This window comes from Schistocerca cancellata, chromosome 3, assembly GCF_023864275.1.
Source record: "Schistocerca cancellata isolate TAMUIC-IGC-003103 chromosome 3, iqSchCanc2.1, whole genome shotgun sequence".
In the NCBI taxonomy this organism is placed as follows: domain Eukaryota; kingdom Metazoa; phylum Arthropoda; class Insecta; order Orthoptera; family Acrididae; genus Schistocerca; species Schistocerca cancellata.
Genome location: NC_064628.1, coordinates 358,446,756 through 358,462,192, shown reverse-complemented (window position 1 = coordinate 358,462,192; position 15,437 = coordinate 358,446,756). Strand labels below are relative to the sequence as shown.

Here is a 15,437-nt window from a genome sequence, read left to right as displayed (position 1 = left end):
TTACTGTGTGTTTGTGAATCTCTATTGTTTCTCTATACATGCGTGCATGATAATGGGATGTTCGTGCTAGAATGCTTGTCTCATTAAATTTAATTTCGTGGCTCCCATCTCGAAAAACATGCTCAGCTACGGCCGATTTTTCTATATGTCCTAAGCGACAGTTTCTTTTATGTTCGGCTAAGCGGGTGTTTACACTTTTTTTCGTTGTTCCAATATATACTTGTCCATAACTGCATCGAATTTTGTATACCCCAGGTGTTGCTATGGGGTGTCGGGCGTCTTTTGCAGTTCTTAAATATTCCTTAATTTTCGTGATGGGTCTGAAGATTGTTTCGATCCCATACTTTCCCAGAACTTTCACGATACGGCCCGTGATTTTATTAATGAACGGTAGGAAAACTTTACCAATACGTGACCGTTGTAGCTCTGGAATTCTGGCTTCTTTTCTTCTCTTATGGAGAGTTCGATCAATTTCCTTGCTGGTATATCCGTTTTTCATGAAGGCTGACCGTAAGTGACTTAGTTCATCTTGCAAGTAAGCTGGCTCGTAGATTTTGTTGGCTCTGTCCACCAAGGTTTTTTTGCCTAGGATGATGGTTTGATTCCTTGTGGAGGTATCGATCCGTGTGAGTGTTCTTTCTATGTACCTTGCGCCCCAGCGTCTTATTTTTCGGATTCCTTTGTGAATAGTTCCTACCCCAAAATTAACAAGCATTAAATCACCGTACTCATATTTTCAAGCTCTTTTGTAGGCCGTTAAAGTACAACGTTCCACACTGAAGCGCCAAAGAAACGGGTATAGGCATGCGTACTCAAATACAGAGAGACGTGAACATGCACAATACGGCACTGCGGTCGGCTAGCCTATACAAGACAAGTATCTGGCGCAGTTATTACATACGTTACCGCTGCTACAACTGCAGGTTATCAAGATTTAAGTTAATCTTAACGTGGTGTTATAGTCGGCGCACAAGCGATGGGACACCATCTCCGACGTAGCGATGAAGTTGGGATTTTGCCGTACGACCATTTCATGAGTGTATCGTAAATATAAGGAATCCGGTAAACATCAAATCTCCAACATCGCTGCGGCCGGAAAAAGATCCTGCAAGAACAGGACCAACGACGACTGAAGAGAATCGTTCAACGTGACATGAGTGCAACCCTCCCGCCAATTTCTACATATTTCAATTCTGGACCGTCAAAATGTGACAGTGTGCGAACCTTTCAACGAAACATTATCGATAGATCTATGGGGTTCCGGAGCAGATGGCCCACTCAAGCACCCGTGATGATTGCACGACACAAACCTTTACGCCTGGCCTGGAACCGTCAGCATCGACATTAGACTGTTGATGACTGGAAATATGTTGCCTGGTCGGACGAGTCTCGTTTCAAATTGTATAGAGCGGATGGACGTGTAGCGGTATGGAGGCAACCTCATAAATCCATGACACTGCATGTCAGCAGGGGACTGTTCAAGCTGGTGGAGGCTCTGTAATGGTGTAGGGCGTGTGCAATTAGAGTGATATGGGTCCCTGATAGCCTAGATATGACTCTGACAGGTGACACGTACATAAGCATTCTGTCTGATGACCTGCATCCATTCATGTACAGTGTGCTTTCCGACGGACTTGGGCAATTCCAGCAGGACAATACGACACCCCGCACGTCCAGAATTGGTACAGAGTGACTCCAGAAACACACTACTGAGTTTAAACACTTCCACTGACCACCAACTTCCCACACAAGAACATTATCGAGCTCATCTGGGATGTCTTGCAGCGTACTGTTTAGAAGAGATCTCCACCCCCTCGTACTCTTACGGATTTGTGGACAGCACTGCAGGATTCCTGGTGTAAATTCCAGCCAGTACTTCTTCAGACATTAGTCGAGTCGATGTCATGTCGTGTTGCGGCACTTCTGTGTGCTCGCGGGGGCCCTACACGATAATAGGCAGGTGTACCACTTTCTTTGGCTCTTAAGTGTATATAAACTGGAGAGGCATGCCTTAAGCAAGTCGCTTAAGCCCTGAGACTAGCCAGGAAATTTTACTCCTTGATGTGGAGAATCTTAGAGGGCAGCATTGTCCGTGAACAAATGGACCAACTTCTCTTCCGCTTGCTGCCGCATGGACTTGTTTAGTGTAGACGATGTGTCTTGTGATACTGAAATACACACACTGAAGTGACATCGTCAAAGACTTTGGTGATAAGATTGCTTGTTTCGGTGTATTTGCGTAATTGCGCATTACGTGGTTTTCCAGATTTGTTTACATGAGATACTTTGCGATTATATTTCACGTGGGCATCACTAGTTATTAGAGTTCACTGCTTGATTAAAACAGATGGAAATCTACATCAGCTGAAATTGGTTCTCACATTGTTCTGCAATCACTGAATAATATTATGGCCGTCAATATGAATGTGATGATTATTATTACTTTCCGTTGTCTTTTGTGAATGTATCGTCTTGTAAAATTAGATAGTCCATTCAAGAGCTCTCTTATGAGATTTTGTACACAATAAGCACAGATGTATTCAGTATTAAGGTATCCTTGTGAAGTTATTTTTCACTCCTCTGGTCTATTCAAATACTCACTTACGTTCTAATACGAACTTTGTTCATGAAAAAAATTCGTTCGTTTTCATTACATTTAAAGTCAAGAGAGAATAAATTGCTTTCAGAACAGACGATACTTTCACAGTGATGTTCAGCTAACGAAGTGTGTACGTGAAACTTCCTGGCAGATTAAAACTGTGTGCTGGACCGAGACTCGAACTCGGGACCTTTGCCTTTCGTGGCCACGTGCTGTACCACTTGAGCTACCCAAGCACGACTCACGACCAGTCCTCACAGATACAGTTCTGCCAGTACCTCGTCTCGTACCTTCCAAACTTCACAGAAGATCTTCTGCGAAGGTAGGAGACGAGGTATTGGCAGAACTGAAGCTGTGAGGACTGGTCGTGAGTCGTGCTTGGGTAGCTCAAGTGGTAGAGCTCAAATGGCTGTAAGCACTATGGGACTTAGCATCTGAGGTCATCAGTCCCCTAGAACGTAGAACTACTTAAACCTATCCAACCTAAGGACATCACACACATCCATGCCCGAGGCAGCATTCGAACCTGCGACCGTAGCGGTCGCGCGGTTCCAGACTGAAGCGCCTAGAACCACTCGGCCACAGCAGCCGGCAGTGGTAGAGCACTTGCCCGCGAAAGGCAAAGGTCCCGAGTTCAAGTCTCGGTCCGGCACACAGTTTTAATCTGCCATGAAGTTTCATAAAAGCGCACACTCCGTTGCAGAGTGAAAATCTCATCTGGAAAGTGTGTGCGTGTTGTTGTGGATCTTCAAGGCACGTCCTCGCACTGATGAAGACGTCGATATTTACCTAGCATACCAGCTCATCTTATTAGCTGTTGTAGGATACTGTATTGAAGTACATTTACATTGCACAAATAACGCTTAGGAGTGATTCATTAACACAAATGGGGAGTAGCAAAATGAAATCTGTTGTACGATTTCGGTTTATCTTGGGTTAGCTTATGTTAAATTCCCCTTTCATACTTCCGTTGTGCTATGAAAAAGAACTTTATCACTACAGTATGTAAAATACGTTTAGCTGGATCGGGTTTTTGTACATTTATGGGCCAGATTTCAGATAAAGAAGTATGTTTTCAGGGCTTTAGAACCGTAAGTATATTATGAACTCGCAGGCAAAAATGTGATGTAGTGAAGGTTTTCGTGGTTTATCGGAAGGATAACCTGTAATATTTAAAGGGTACCGTCCGGGAAAGCGTTAAAAATGCCTCCTACACACATCTCGCGCGAGACGAACGTGATGGTAAAATGAGATAAATTAGAGCTCATGCGCAGACACTCATCGACAGCTGTTCGTCCCACGCTCCATTTGCGAGTGGAACAGGAATAGGTGAAATTTTGGTGATATTGGGGACATACTGCGCCATACGGTAAGGTTTCTTGTGTAGCGTATGAATGTGAGCACTCCCTCGCTTCCTAAGGCCCGTTCTTGTCCGTAGAGTTTATGAAGTCCAACGCCATTCACTTGGCAAACGTCTCCCACGTTCTAATACTAAGGCTAGTCACGTATACAACATTTTTATTTTTTCTGATCTATTTTTGCTGGACTGGTAGTACATTTACACGATTTGGCAGGTCTGTGTGTAACGTTGTTGCTTTAATTTGTGGTGTATGAAAGCGGTGCTGATAGCCAATAAAAGCGGGTTAAAAGCTGTGAGCTGTCTGGGGAAGTTAACCTTGCATTACTGCGCAACTGTTTCACCAGGTGTTCAGTCTAGCTTACCAAATTCCCAACCAGACTAACATTAATTATAATCTTTTAATAGTCATACGACAACCGGTGATCTATATATAAAAAAGAGAATCTAAATTAAAAGAAATAAATCAGTTTATATTTGGAAATTTATTTTAACATTTATCATTGAAATTTCAGCATATTAAACGTGACTCATAACTAAGCTGGTGCCTTATTTAGGACTGTGAAAATGTGAGTTTGTAATCTTACGGAACACATCAAATATGGAGCCAAGATTGGGAGACTGCATACAACACTGCATTCATAAAATAACACACGAAGAACGTTGAAACATATGCAAGAGGAAATTAACCACAACCAACCGATTCAATTTACACCCAAAGAAGTCACGTTCGTAACACAATCCTGTCAGTCATGAAATTACCACACACTGGTATACTAAATTCATACTAACTCTCTGTGAAATCTTCCCGAAAAGAATAGCTGAGGGCTACTTTGATGATTACGCCACATGCTTCACGTGGTCAACTTGGTTTACACAAAGAGTGTAACTCCACAATAATTTTGATAATTAAAATAAATTACATCAAACGCGTTTTACTAAAGAAAAACCTCGAACTGGTTACTATCGTCTTACTATTAACCTGATGGGTCAAACAACTGTATAAGCACGTGGTACTGGTTTCACAAAGTACACCCCACGTGGGTTGAACATCAAGAAAATTTGCTATATTGAAAAATATTGTCAAGACGAGACGTTATAATCTCACGCACATTCGCATTTAAGATTGATGATCTTAGTTAGAGTTACTGATCAACACGTGGTTCCACTTTACTCACAAAGTAGTGACAAAGCAACTACCGGAAGATATTCTGAACTTCACACGCGAATTACACTGCGTTGCAATTTAAGATAACATTAGATATTTTAGAGCTAAACCTGAAATAAAGGTGATTAAATTTTCAGTTAGGCTGAACTTAAGAAATCCATTGTCCTACGGACTTAGCAGAGACGCGCTTAGCCGGAGATCTTACCACTTCAGACGCTCGCCACGGACAGACTGCTCTGGTCCCTTCCTGAGGGTGGCTCACAAATACAAACGGAAGTGGCCAGAGGGGCAGCTTCCTATACCAACATGACAAGGGACGGACAGGACTATACTAAGGATAGAAACCTCTTTGCTTTTAGAAAGCGTAGCTACCTGTTCCGACGTTGGTCCTACTGTTCTCTAGCAGACAGGCTTGTCTGCTACCCTCAAGCATGCAACTAGAAATACATTTGCTCATTCATCCTCTCACACACAGAAGAGAAGGGGGATGACAGTATCTTATCATATACAGTGTATAAAAGAAAGCGGGTGTAGGTTCCGTATGAGACTGTGTGACATGAATTACATATAAACTGTGTTTTAAAGTGTAGTAGTGTGACAGATCGTTCTTGTTTATGTGTAAAAGTAACACGTTCCACTACTCAGTCTCCTCCCAGATAGAAACGCCACAGTAAATTTAGAAGAAGAATTTATGCCGTAAATGACAACAGATTTAAGAAATTAACATGAAAGGAATCCAACAGAGACCTTTCATGTGCTACGATCTACTGGCTGTATATGTAACTGACTGAAATGCGTAAATTATATTATTAATTTTTTGTGTAACGTTTATACGTGTAAACCATTTGTCGCAGAAATGTAGCAAATCAGTGATAACATTTATATTAGAGAGTACTTTTAGACAACACCTACATTGCGAATGGTCAACAGGGTATTATGACACTTTTGAAATACACTCCTGGAAATGGAAAAAAGAACACATTGACACCGGTGTGTCAGACCCACCATACTTGCTCCGGACACTGCGAGAGGGCTGTACAAGCAATGATCACACGCACGGCACAGCGGACACACCAGGAACAGCGGTGTTGGCCGTCGAATGGCGCTAGCTGCGCAGCATTTGTGCACCGCCGCCGTCAGTGTCAGCCAGTTTGCCGTGGCATACGGAGCTCCATCGCAGTCTTTAACACTGGTAGCATGCCGCGACAGCGTGGACGTGAACCGTATGTGCAGTTGACGGACTTTGAGCGAGGGCGTATAGTGGGCATGCGGGAGGCCGGGTGAACGTACCGCCGAATTGCTCAACACGTGGGGCGTGAGGTCTCCACAGTACATCGATGTTGTCGCCAGTGGTCGGCGGAAGGTGCACGTGCCCGTCGACCTGGGACCGGACCGCAGCGACGCACGGATGCACGCCAAGACCGTAGGATCCTACGCAGTGCCGTAGGGGACCGCACCGCCACTTCCCAGCAAATTAGGGACACTGTTGCTCCTGGGGTATCGGCGAGAACCATTCGCAACCGTCTCCATGAAGCTGGGCTACGGTCCCGCACACCGTTAGGCCGTCTTCCGCTCACGCCCCAACATCGTGCAGCCCGCCTCCAGTGGTGTCGCGACAGGCGTGAATGGAGGGATGAATGGAGACGTGTCGTCTTCAGCGATGAGAGTCGCTTCTGCCTTGGTGCCAATGATGGTCGTATGCGTGTTTAGCGCCGTGCAGGTGAGCGCCACAATCAGGACTGCATACGACCGAGGCACACAGGGCCAACACCCGGCATCATGGTGTGGGGAGCGATCTCCTACACTGGCCGTACACCACTGGTGATCGTCGAGGGGACACTGAATAGTGCACGGTACATCCAAACCGTCATCGAACCCATCGTTCTACCATTCCTAGACCGGCAAGGGAACTTGCTGTTCCAACAGGACAATGCACGTCCGCATGTATCCCGTGCCACCCAACGTGCTCTAGAAGGTGTAAGTCAACTACCCTGGCCAGCAAGATCTCCGGATCTGTCCCCCATTGAGCATGTTTGGGACTGGATGAAGCGTCGTCTCACGCGGTCTGCACGTCCAGCACGAACGCTGGTCCAACTGAGGCGCCAGGTGGAAATGGCATGGCAAGCCGTTCCACAGGACTACATCCAGCATCTCTACGATCGTCTCCATGGGAGAATAGCAGCCTGCATTGCTGCGAAAGGTGGATATACACTGTACTAGTGCCGACATTGTGCATGCTCTGTTGCCTGTGTCTATGTGCCTGTGGTTCTGTCAGTGTGATCATGTGATGTATCTGACCCCAGGAATGTGTCAATAAAGTTTCTCCTTCCTGGGACAATGAATTCACGGTGTTCTTATTTCAATTTCCAGGAGTGTAATTATTTGTTGTGTGACGGTCACGCAGTAACAGAAATGCGACCAGACGTGTGACTAAGTGTTGAGAATTTTGTAAATGGGATATATCAAGATTCTTACAAGTGAGGAGAAGATGCCCATATCATTACTCGTGGAGATGCATTACGGTTAACAAAGTGTGAAATTCCTCATTGACGAAGCTGGGGGCGCTGGCAACATCTTTGTTGTCAATAGCTATTGTAACATGCTGAGGAACTGCTATAACTCAGTTAGGTCCCTGTCAGTTTTGTAGATTGATCACTCAGTAACTTTATACACAGAACTGGGAATATAGTACTTCACATGTACTTTAGATGTGCTCTGTCCACGTGGAATATTTTACGCTGAACTGAAGTTTTAAGTTCGGCATAGAATCCTATGTTACTCGTAGTAGCTACACGCTGAGACCATTCCCAGCAGTCGAACGGCGGATCACCTCCCCCCCCCCCCTCTCGACCCCACCCAATGGTACACGGGACGCCGAACCCAGCGCCAGGGTTAAGTGGTGGGGGAGGCAGCCGCCACTTAGGTATACAGAGCTCCAGGGCGTAACATGTATAAGTGAGACATTTGTATTCGTTGTAGCTTAATATGTACGCAGATGTGTGTGTCGGTTTTTTTCTCCTATGTCGAACAGTCTTCTCACACACACGTCACAAACCTGACGAATTGCTTTTTTTTTTCAGTCCTAACTTCGCCATTAAGTGAACTACGCCTAACAGTATAGACTACCCGTTTTGCGTTCATGTGTGTAGACTTCAATATCAGACCTGCTGCCTAGGGGAAAATAAGCGTTAATGGCTTGCTGTTGCCGCATGTACTTGGAGGTACTAAGCAACCTAGAAACATATGACTAGTGGTCGCTGTAACTATTAGCCTGCAGCTGGAGTAAATACGGACGTGGTGTTCAGTATGCTGTACTCAGTCGATAAAATTGTTTGCCCTATACCAGACACACCCAGAATATTTGGGACACCTGCATTATCATATCACTTCTCCACAAAGTGATCACAGTCACACTCATCAAAATGTAATTTTAAAGCAGCCATTTGGAAAAACCCTGAGACAGTTTCGTTTTCAGTATACTCCGGGAAAGCCTACATTCACCTATATTTCAGTTAATAAACTATTGCTACTTCACGCACGACAGTTAAAGTGCACACAACGCCAATGCGCATATGACAGTATAGGTTGTTTAAAAAGGAATGACCTGATTTCCGAACTCATTCATTGATAAAAACATTCTACAAGCATGGGATGAACTGCAAAATGCTCACAAAATCTTAAAGTTTTACCTATGCTATTACAAACGTTGTGTGTGTGTCCAGCAGCAGCAGCAGCAGCATGAACATCTAGACAAGCTTTACACAATGTATCTGCTTTTGCAGAAGTTATGGCAGCTGTTATTCTGTTCGCCGGCCGGGGTGGCCGAGCGGTTCTAGACGCTGCAGTCTGGAACCGTGCGACCGCAACGGTCGCAGGTGCGAATCCTGCCTCGGGCATGGATGTGTGTGATGTCCTTAGGTTAGTTAGGTTTAAGTAGTCCTAAGTTCTAGGGGACTGATGACCTTAGAAGTTAAGCCCCATAGTGCTCAGAGCTATTTGAACAGTTTTTTTTTTTGTTATTCTATTCTTCTCTTCTTCTATGTCACGAGGTATGAACATGAAGTGCTGCTTCATCACTGAAAATTAATCCGTGGTAATAATGTATCGTCTTCCATGTCCTCTAACGGAGCACTGCTTAAGTCTAACAGTTTCCTTTTATCGCCAACCCGAAGAGCTTGCACTATTGTACTGTATGTATGGTTTACATACCAAACGACCTCTTAACATCCGCCAGACGGTTGTATGGGGCATTGCCAGTCTCTGCTTGTGCTCCGAGTAAACACAAGTCGACTCCGTTCAAACGTCTGCCGAATTCTTTCCACCATGTCATCGGAAGGGCGAGGTCGACATGGACTCGTACCCTTGCACAACCATCCGCTCTCTTCAAATTGGCGATACCAACAACGAATGTTGAGTGCAACCGGATCAACGCCAAAACTCCGACGAAAAGCACTCTGGACCGAAATCACTGACTCACTCCTCACAAATTACAGAGCACAAAACGCCTTCTGTTGACCGGACGCCATCTTACTTCTGACTGACTGCTCGCGTATCATGTCGTTTTTGGAAACCCAGAATCTACTCTGTAAGAATCAACATGGATTCCAGAAACAGCAATCGTGTGAGACCCAACTCGCTTTATTTGTTCATGAGACCCAGAAAATATTAGATACAGGCTCCCAGGTAGATGCTATTTTCCTTGACTTCCGGAAGGCGTTCGATACAGTTCCGCACTGTCGCCTGATAAAGTAAGAGCCTACGGAATATCAGACCAGCTGTGTGGCTGGATTGAAGAGTTTTTAGCTAACAGAACACTGCATGTTGTTATCAACGGAGAGACGTCTACAGACGTTAAAGTAACCTCTGGCGTGCCACAGGGGAGTGTTACGGGACCATTGATTTTCACAATATATATAAATGATCTAGTAGATAGTGTCGGAAGTTCCATGCGGCTTTTCGCGGATGATGCTGTAGTATACAGAGAAGTTGCAGTATTAGAAAATTGCAGCGAAATGCAGGAAGATCTGCAGCGGATAGGCACTTGGTGCAGGGAGTGGCAACTGACCCTTAACATAGACAAATGTAATGTATTGCGAATACATAGAAAGAAGGGTCCTTTATTGTATGATTATATGATAGCGGAACAAACACTGGTAGCAGTTACTTCTGTAAAATATCTGGGAGTATGCGTGCGGAACGATTTGAAGTGGAATGATCATATAAAATTAATTGTTGGTAATGCGGGTACCAGGTTGAGATTCATTGGGAGAGTACTTAGAAAATGTAGTCCATGAACAAAGGAGGTGGCTTAAAAAACACTCGTTCGACCCATACTTCAGTATTGCTCATCAGTGTGGGATCCGTACCAGATCGGGTTGACGGAGGAGATAGAGAAGATCCAAAGAAGAGCGGCACGTTTCGTCACAGGGTTATTTGGTAACCGTGATAGCGTTACGGAGATGTTTAGCAAACTCAAGTGGCAGACTGCAAGAGAGGCGCTCTGCATCGCGGTGTAGCTTGCTCGCCAGGTTTCGAGAGGGTGCGTTTCTGGATGAGGAGATCTCCCGAGGAGATCACGAATGTAAAATTAGAGAGATTCGAGTGCGCACGGAGGCTTTCAGACAGTCGTTCTTCCCGCGAACCATACGCGAACGGAACAGAAAAGGGAGGTAATGACAGTGGCACGTAAAGTGCCCTCCGCCACAGACCGTTGGGTGGCTTGCGGAGTATAAATGTAGATGTAGATGTAGAAACTGAGAAGACGCATTGATTGACATCTAACGGAAATTTCCTGAAACTCTAGGCCACGCCCTTTCAAACAAGACATTTCCTTGCCGGCGCGTCCCACGTTACGTAATTATTACCGCCCAAACTCAAGGCAATTCTTTTTGAAATCTTGGTATTACGAGGAGCTTTTGAGTATAGAATAATTCCTATCTGTCAGCAGATGCTTCTGTCACTCCAGTCTGAAGTTCTATATGTAGCAATGATTTTCTCGGATTTCTTTGTAAGGTCGCTGCTAGCTCTGAAACGTTCATTTTCGTCCGTCCTCTTCAGCTTTTGTGGCGTCGCGTAAAATCTCAGTCGCGGCCGCTGCCAGAATCCACTTACTCTTGGCCGTAAGCGGCGCGCTACACAAAATATGCGACGCAATGCTCCGCAGATTTAATCGTCAACGTTTACTGATGGTCCCGGGTTAACTCTCTCTTCAGCTAAACTATCAAATCGCTCTAAGTAAGGGACACCAGTCTCGCGAGACAGGCTTAAGCATCTCATTAGTCCGACGTCAATTATCAAAGCCCAGCAGCGATCCAACTACTTGCAGCAAGATTCCGAGATGTGAGCACTCGAGTGGAACGTGTTCATGACAACGAGTTTAGTACACCGCCTACGACTGGCTACTGATATCTCCCCTCTATAATCACCGCAACAACAAAACAGGAACACAGTTTGTATTAACATGGAAAGAGCCACACACACACACAAAAAAAATCGCTCTCAAATTTCCACGGGTACAAATCTGCCTATTTCGCTAGAACACCACTCGCCAGCTAGCTGCAAGCTCCTCGCCGATTGTGCAGAGATCTTTCTCATTCCTTATCAGTCCATCAAATATTCAGCATCCTTCTATAGTACCACCTCTCAAGTGCTCCGATTTCCATCTGTTCTAGTTTTCCTTCTGTCCACGGTTCACTACCGTACAATGCTGTGCTCCAAACGTACACCTCCTGAAAGTTCTTCCTCAGATTAATGGCAATGCTTGGCACCACGAAACTTATCTTTATCAGAAATGCAGTCTTTTCCTGTGCTGGACTGCCTTTTAGTCGTCCCTGCTTCGCTAGTCCTGTGTTTTTGCTTCGACAATAACAGAATTCCTTAACTTCGGGTCCCCAGTTTTGATGGTAAGTTTAGCGCTAATTAAATTTTTGCTAAAGCTCATAGCTTTCGTTTTACTTCGGTTTACTCTCAGTCCATGTTTTATACTCATTACACTACTCATCCCAAACAACATGTCCTGTAATTCTTGTTCACTTTCACTGAGAGTAGAGTAAGCTGCCGATTTTTGAGGTGTTGGGGCTGGTGGTTTAAAAATTTTGATCTTTAAGTGTATATATTAAAACGGCTCTTTATATCTCACATAATTAAATAGCTACGTACTAGAACAATAACAAAATAGTTCTTTTTACTGTGGAATTAGACAAAGATCTAATTTAATTCAGTTTGTTACGCATAAATGCAAAAAAATCTTAATCATCATCAACAATAATTAGCTAACGCCTAGGAAAAAATGGACAAGGGATCCGGGATATGATTCAAATGAACACATATCTAGATAAACATTTACATTCACGAAAGTCGTACTGTGATTTCTGAAATTTAGTACGAAAGGATGAAACACCTCAAAGAAGAGTGTGCGTTTGCTCTACAGTCGGAGTTGAAAGCATGTTCAGCCTCTAACAGCAAACACATCTTCAGAATTTTCTTTCATTTCCGTCATTGCTTCTTTGATCTAGAGATCGAACAGCAAGGTAGAAATACTAAATCACTGCCTTACGTCTTTTTTAATCCGAACGGTTCATTCATTCTTGGTCTTCGAGTCTTTTTGTTATCTCTTGATTTTTATGCATATTTTGTATTATCCAACCTTCCCCATAGCTTAGTCCTATTTTTCTCAGATCTTCGAACCTCTTGATCATTTTTCATTACACAAATCTTTTTGTAGTTCGACAAATCCTATGTACGTGACTTGATTTTTCTGTTGTCTTGCTTCCGTCACGAAGCGCAATGTCAGAACGGTCTCTCTGGTGGCCTTACCTTTCTGAAAGCTTGACTGGCTGTCATCTGATGGATCCTCACTTTTCTTTCGTACATTATTCTTGTCAGTAATTTGGATGCATGAGCCATTAAGTTGATTGACCAATTGTTCTTGCACTCGTCTGCCTACCCATATCTGATATCGTGTGGATGATATCTTTTCGAAAATCTGACAGTATGTCTCCAGTCTCATTGAATCTGCGCTACACTTTCAACAGTGGCTTGGTAACTACTTGCTCATATGGTTTCAGAAATTTCAGAGGAACATGATTTATCCCTCCTGATTAATTTAATCGCGAGTCTTCCAAATCTCTGTTACAAACCGCATTCAGAGTAGTAGGCCATCATCTGGTAGTAACTAGCTAGCGTGCACAAAAGATTAGTGCGTAATGGTGCGAATCCTTTAGAAAGCCCAAAGGGGCATCACGTGCTTATATCGTGAATTTTGAGAGTTTTTAACATTACTGATCAGATTACATTCCGCTATTTGTGCAGTCCAGTTAGAGCGTTGTGACTGCTCTTCGAAGACGTTGGTAAACAGGTCACGTCACGCTGTAGGAAATTCTCCCTCGAACAAATGAAGCGCCCGGACGACAAGTTGTAATCCCAGTGCGTGGCTGGAATGTAAACCGGAGGCGTTCCCCCCCGGGGCCTGGTGTTGAGTTGCACCTGCGGCGCCCGTTCCCAGAAGCGTGTGTCTCTCAGCGCTGGTTGCGGGCCGCCGTAACGAAGGGCCGGCCCTCGACCTGCGCCTCTTAATCGCCGCGGCTCGCCCGTCCTATTCCTGGTCGCGTCTGTCCCCGTGTTGTTTGCGCCCCGCTCCACAAATCTCCCGATACCGGCAGCTGTATTTCTGTCAGCGCCTCGCGACATCAGGCGGCCTTCTCTGCTGCCGCCGCCGCCACGTTTCGCCTCTGCGAGGCGGAGGCACGCCACTGCATCAAACCACTGCCCGGCGGCTGTGGCTCTCCTGCCCTGTGGGGCCGGTTTCGAGAATCGGGGTATCCAGTCTGGAACTGAACTGCAATGAAGCACTGTGTAGCCCTCATGTGACTGTTGTACAATGTAAAACACTCCGTCTTCAGGCCACGAGTGGCCTACCGGGACCATCCGACCGCCGTGTCATCCTCAGGGGAGGATGCGGACAGGAGGGGCGTGGGAGCAGCACACCGCTCTCCCGGTCGTTATGATGGTATTCTTGACCGAAGCCGCTACTATTCGGTCGAGTAGCTCCTCAGTTGGCATCACGAGGCAAAGTGCATCCCGATAAATGGCAACAGCGCTTGACGGCCTGAATGGTCACCCATCCAAGTGCAGACCACGCCCGACAGCGCTTAACTTCGGTGATCTCACGGGAACCGGTGTATCCACTGCTGCAAGGCCGTTTCCTGTGTTGTGTTGTACAATATACCATTGCTAAAGCCTCTACAACCTCTACAAGAGACGTGATAGGAGAAATGTCAGTGACTACTGACCCTTTTCATCGCCGACATCATTTTCCAAAATCCTCCGAAAGGTGAAGTATTGTAGAATATATCATGTGAGCGACATTAACACCTTAAGTAAACGCATTTCGGGTTTCAGAAGAGTTGTTCAACTGAGAACCACATTTACGCATTCACTCGCCAAATTTTACAACCGTTAAACAACACACAGGGCGAGAATTATATTTTCACTCTGCAGCGGAGTGTGCGCTGATACGAAATTTCCTGGCCCATTAAAACTGTGTGCCGGACCGAGACTCGAACTCGGGACCTTTGCCTTTCCCGGGCAAGTGCTCTATCATCTGAGCTACCCAAGCAAGACTCACGCCCCGTCCTCACAGCCAGTCTTAATCTGCCAGGAAGTTTCATATCAGCGCACACTCCGGTGCAGAGTGAAAATCTCATTCTGGAAACATCCCCCAGGCTGTGGCTAAGCCATGTCTCCGCAGTATCCTTTCTTTCGGGAGTGCTAGTTCTGCAAGGATCGCAGGAGAGCTTCTGTAAAGTTTGGAAGGTACTGGCAGAAGTAAGGCAGTGATGACGTGGCGTGAGTCATGCTTGAGTAGCTCAGATGGTAGAGCACTTGCCCGCGAAAGGCGTGCGGTTCTAGGCGCTAGTCTGGAGCCGAGCGACCGCTACGGTCGCAGGTTCCAATCCTGCCTCGGGCATGGATGTGTGTGATGTCCTTAGGATAGTTAGGTTTAATTAGTTCTAAGTTCTAGGCGACTGATGACCTCAGAAGTTAAGTCGCATAGTGCTCAGAACCATTTGAACCATTTGAACCAACGAAAGGCGAAGGTCCCGAGTTCGAGTTTCGGTCCGGCACGAAGATTTAATCTGCCAGGAAGTTTAACATACAGGGCGAATTGAACTATATGAAATCAAATCGTCATTAGTTCTGAATGTTCAAACTGCACGGTAGATCGCGGGGCACGATGGGATATAGTATGCGCAAGTGCACGCGTCTTGTTGCTGTCGGCCGTGAAAATGTCTCGGTACAGACTGCGTGACCCT

At 45.4% G+C, this 15,437-nt stretch overlaps 1 protein-coding gene across 1 annotated transcript in view; it reads right to left on the bottom strand.

Annotated features, from left to right (window-relative positions):
- Positions 1 to 13,811: 13,811 nt before the first annotated feature.
- Positions 13,812 to 15,437, bottom strand: part of LOC126176308 (netrin-1-like) — a 121,005-nt gene continuing 119,379 nt past the window's right edge. Inside the window, exon 3 of the mRNA XM_049923458.1 lies at positions 13,812 to 13,960. Within this exon, the coding sequence (XP_049779415.1) occupies positions 13,812 to 13,960 (149 nt within the window). The remainder of the gene's footprint in view (positions 13,961 to 15,437) is intronic.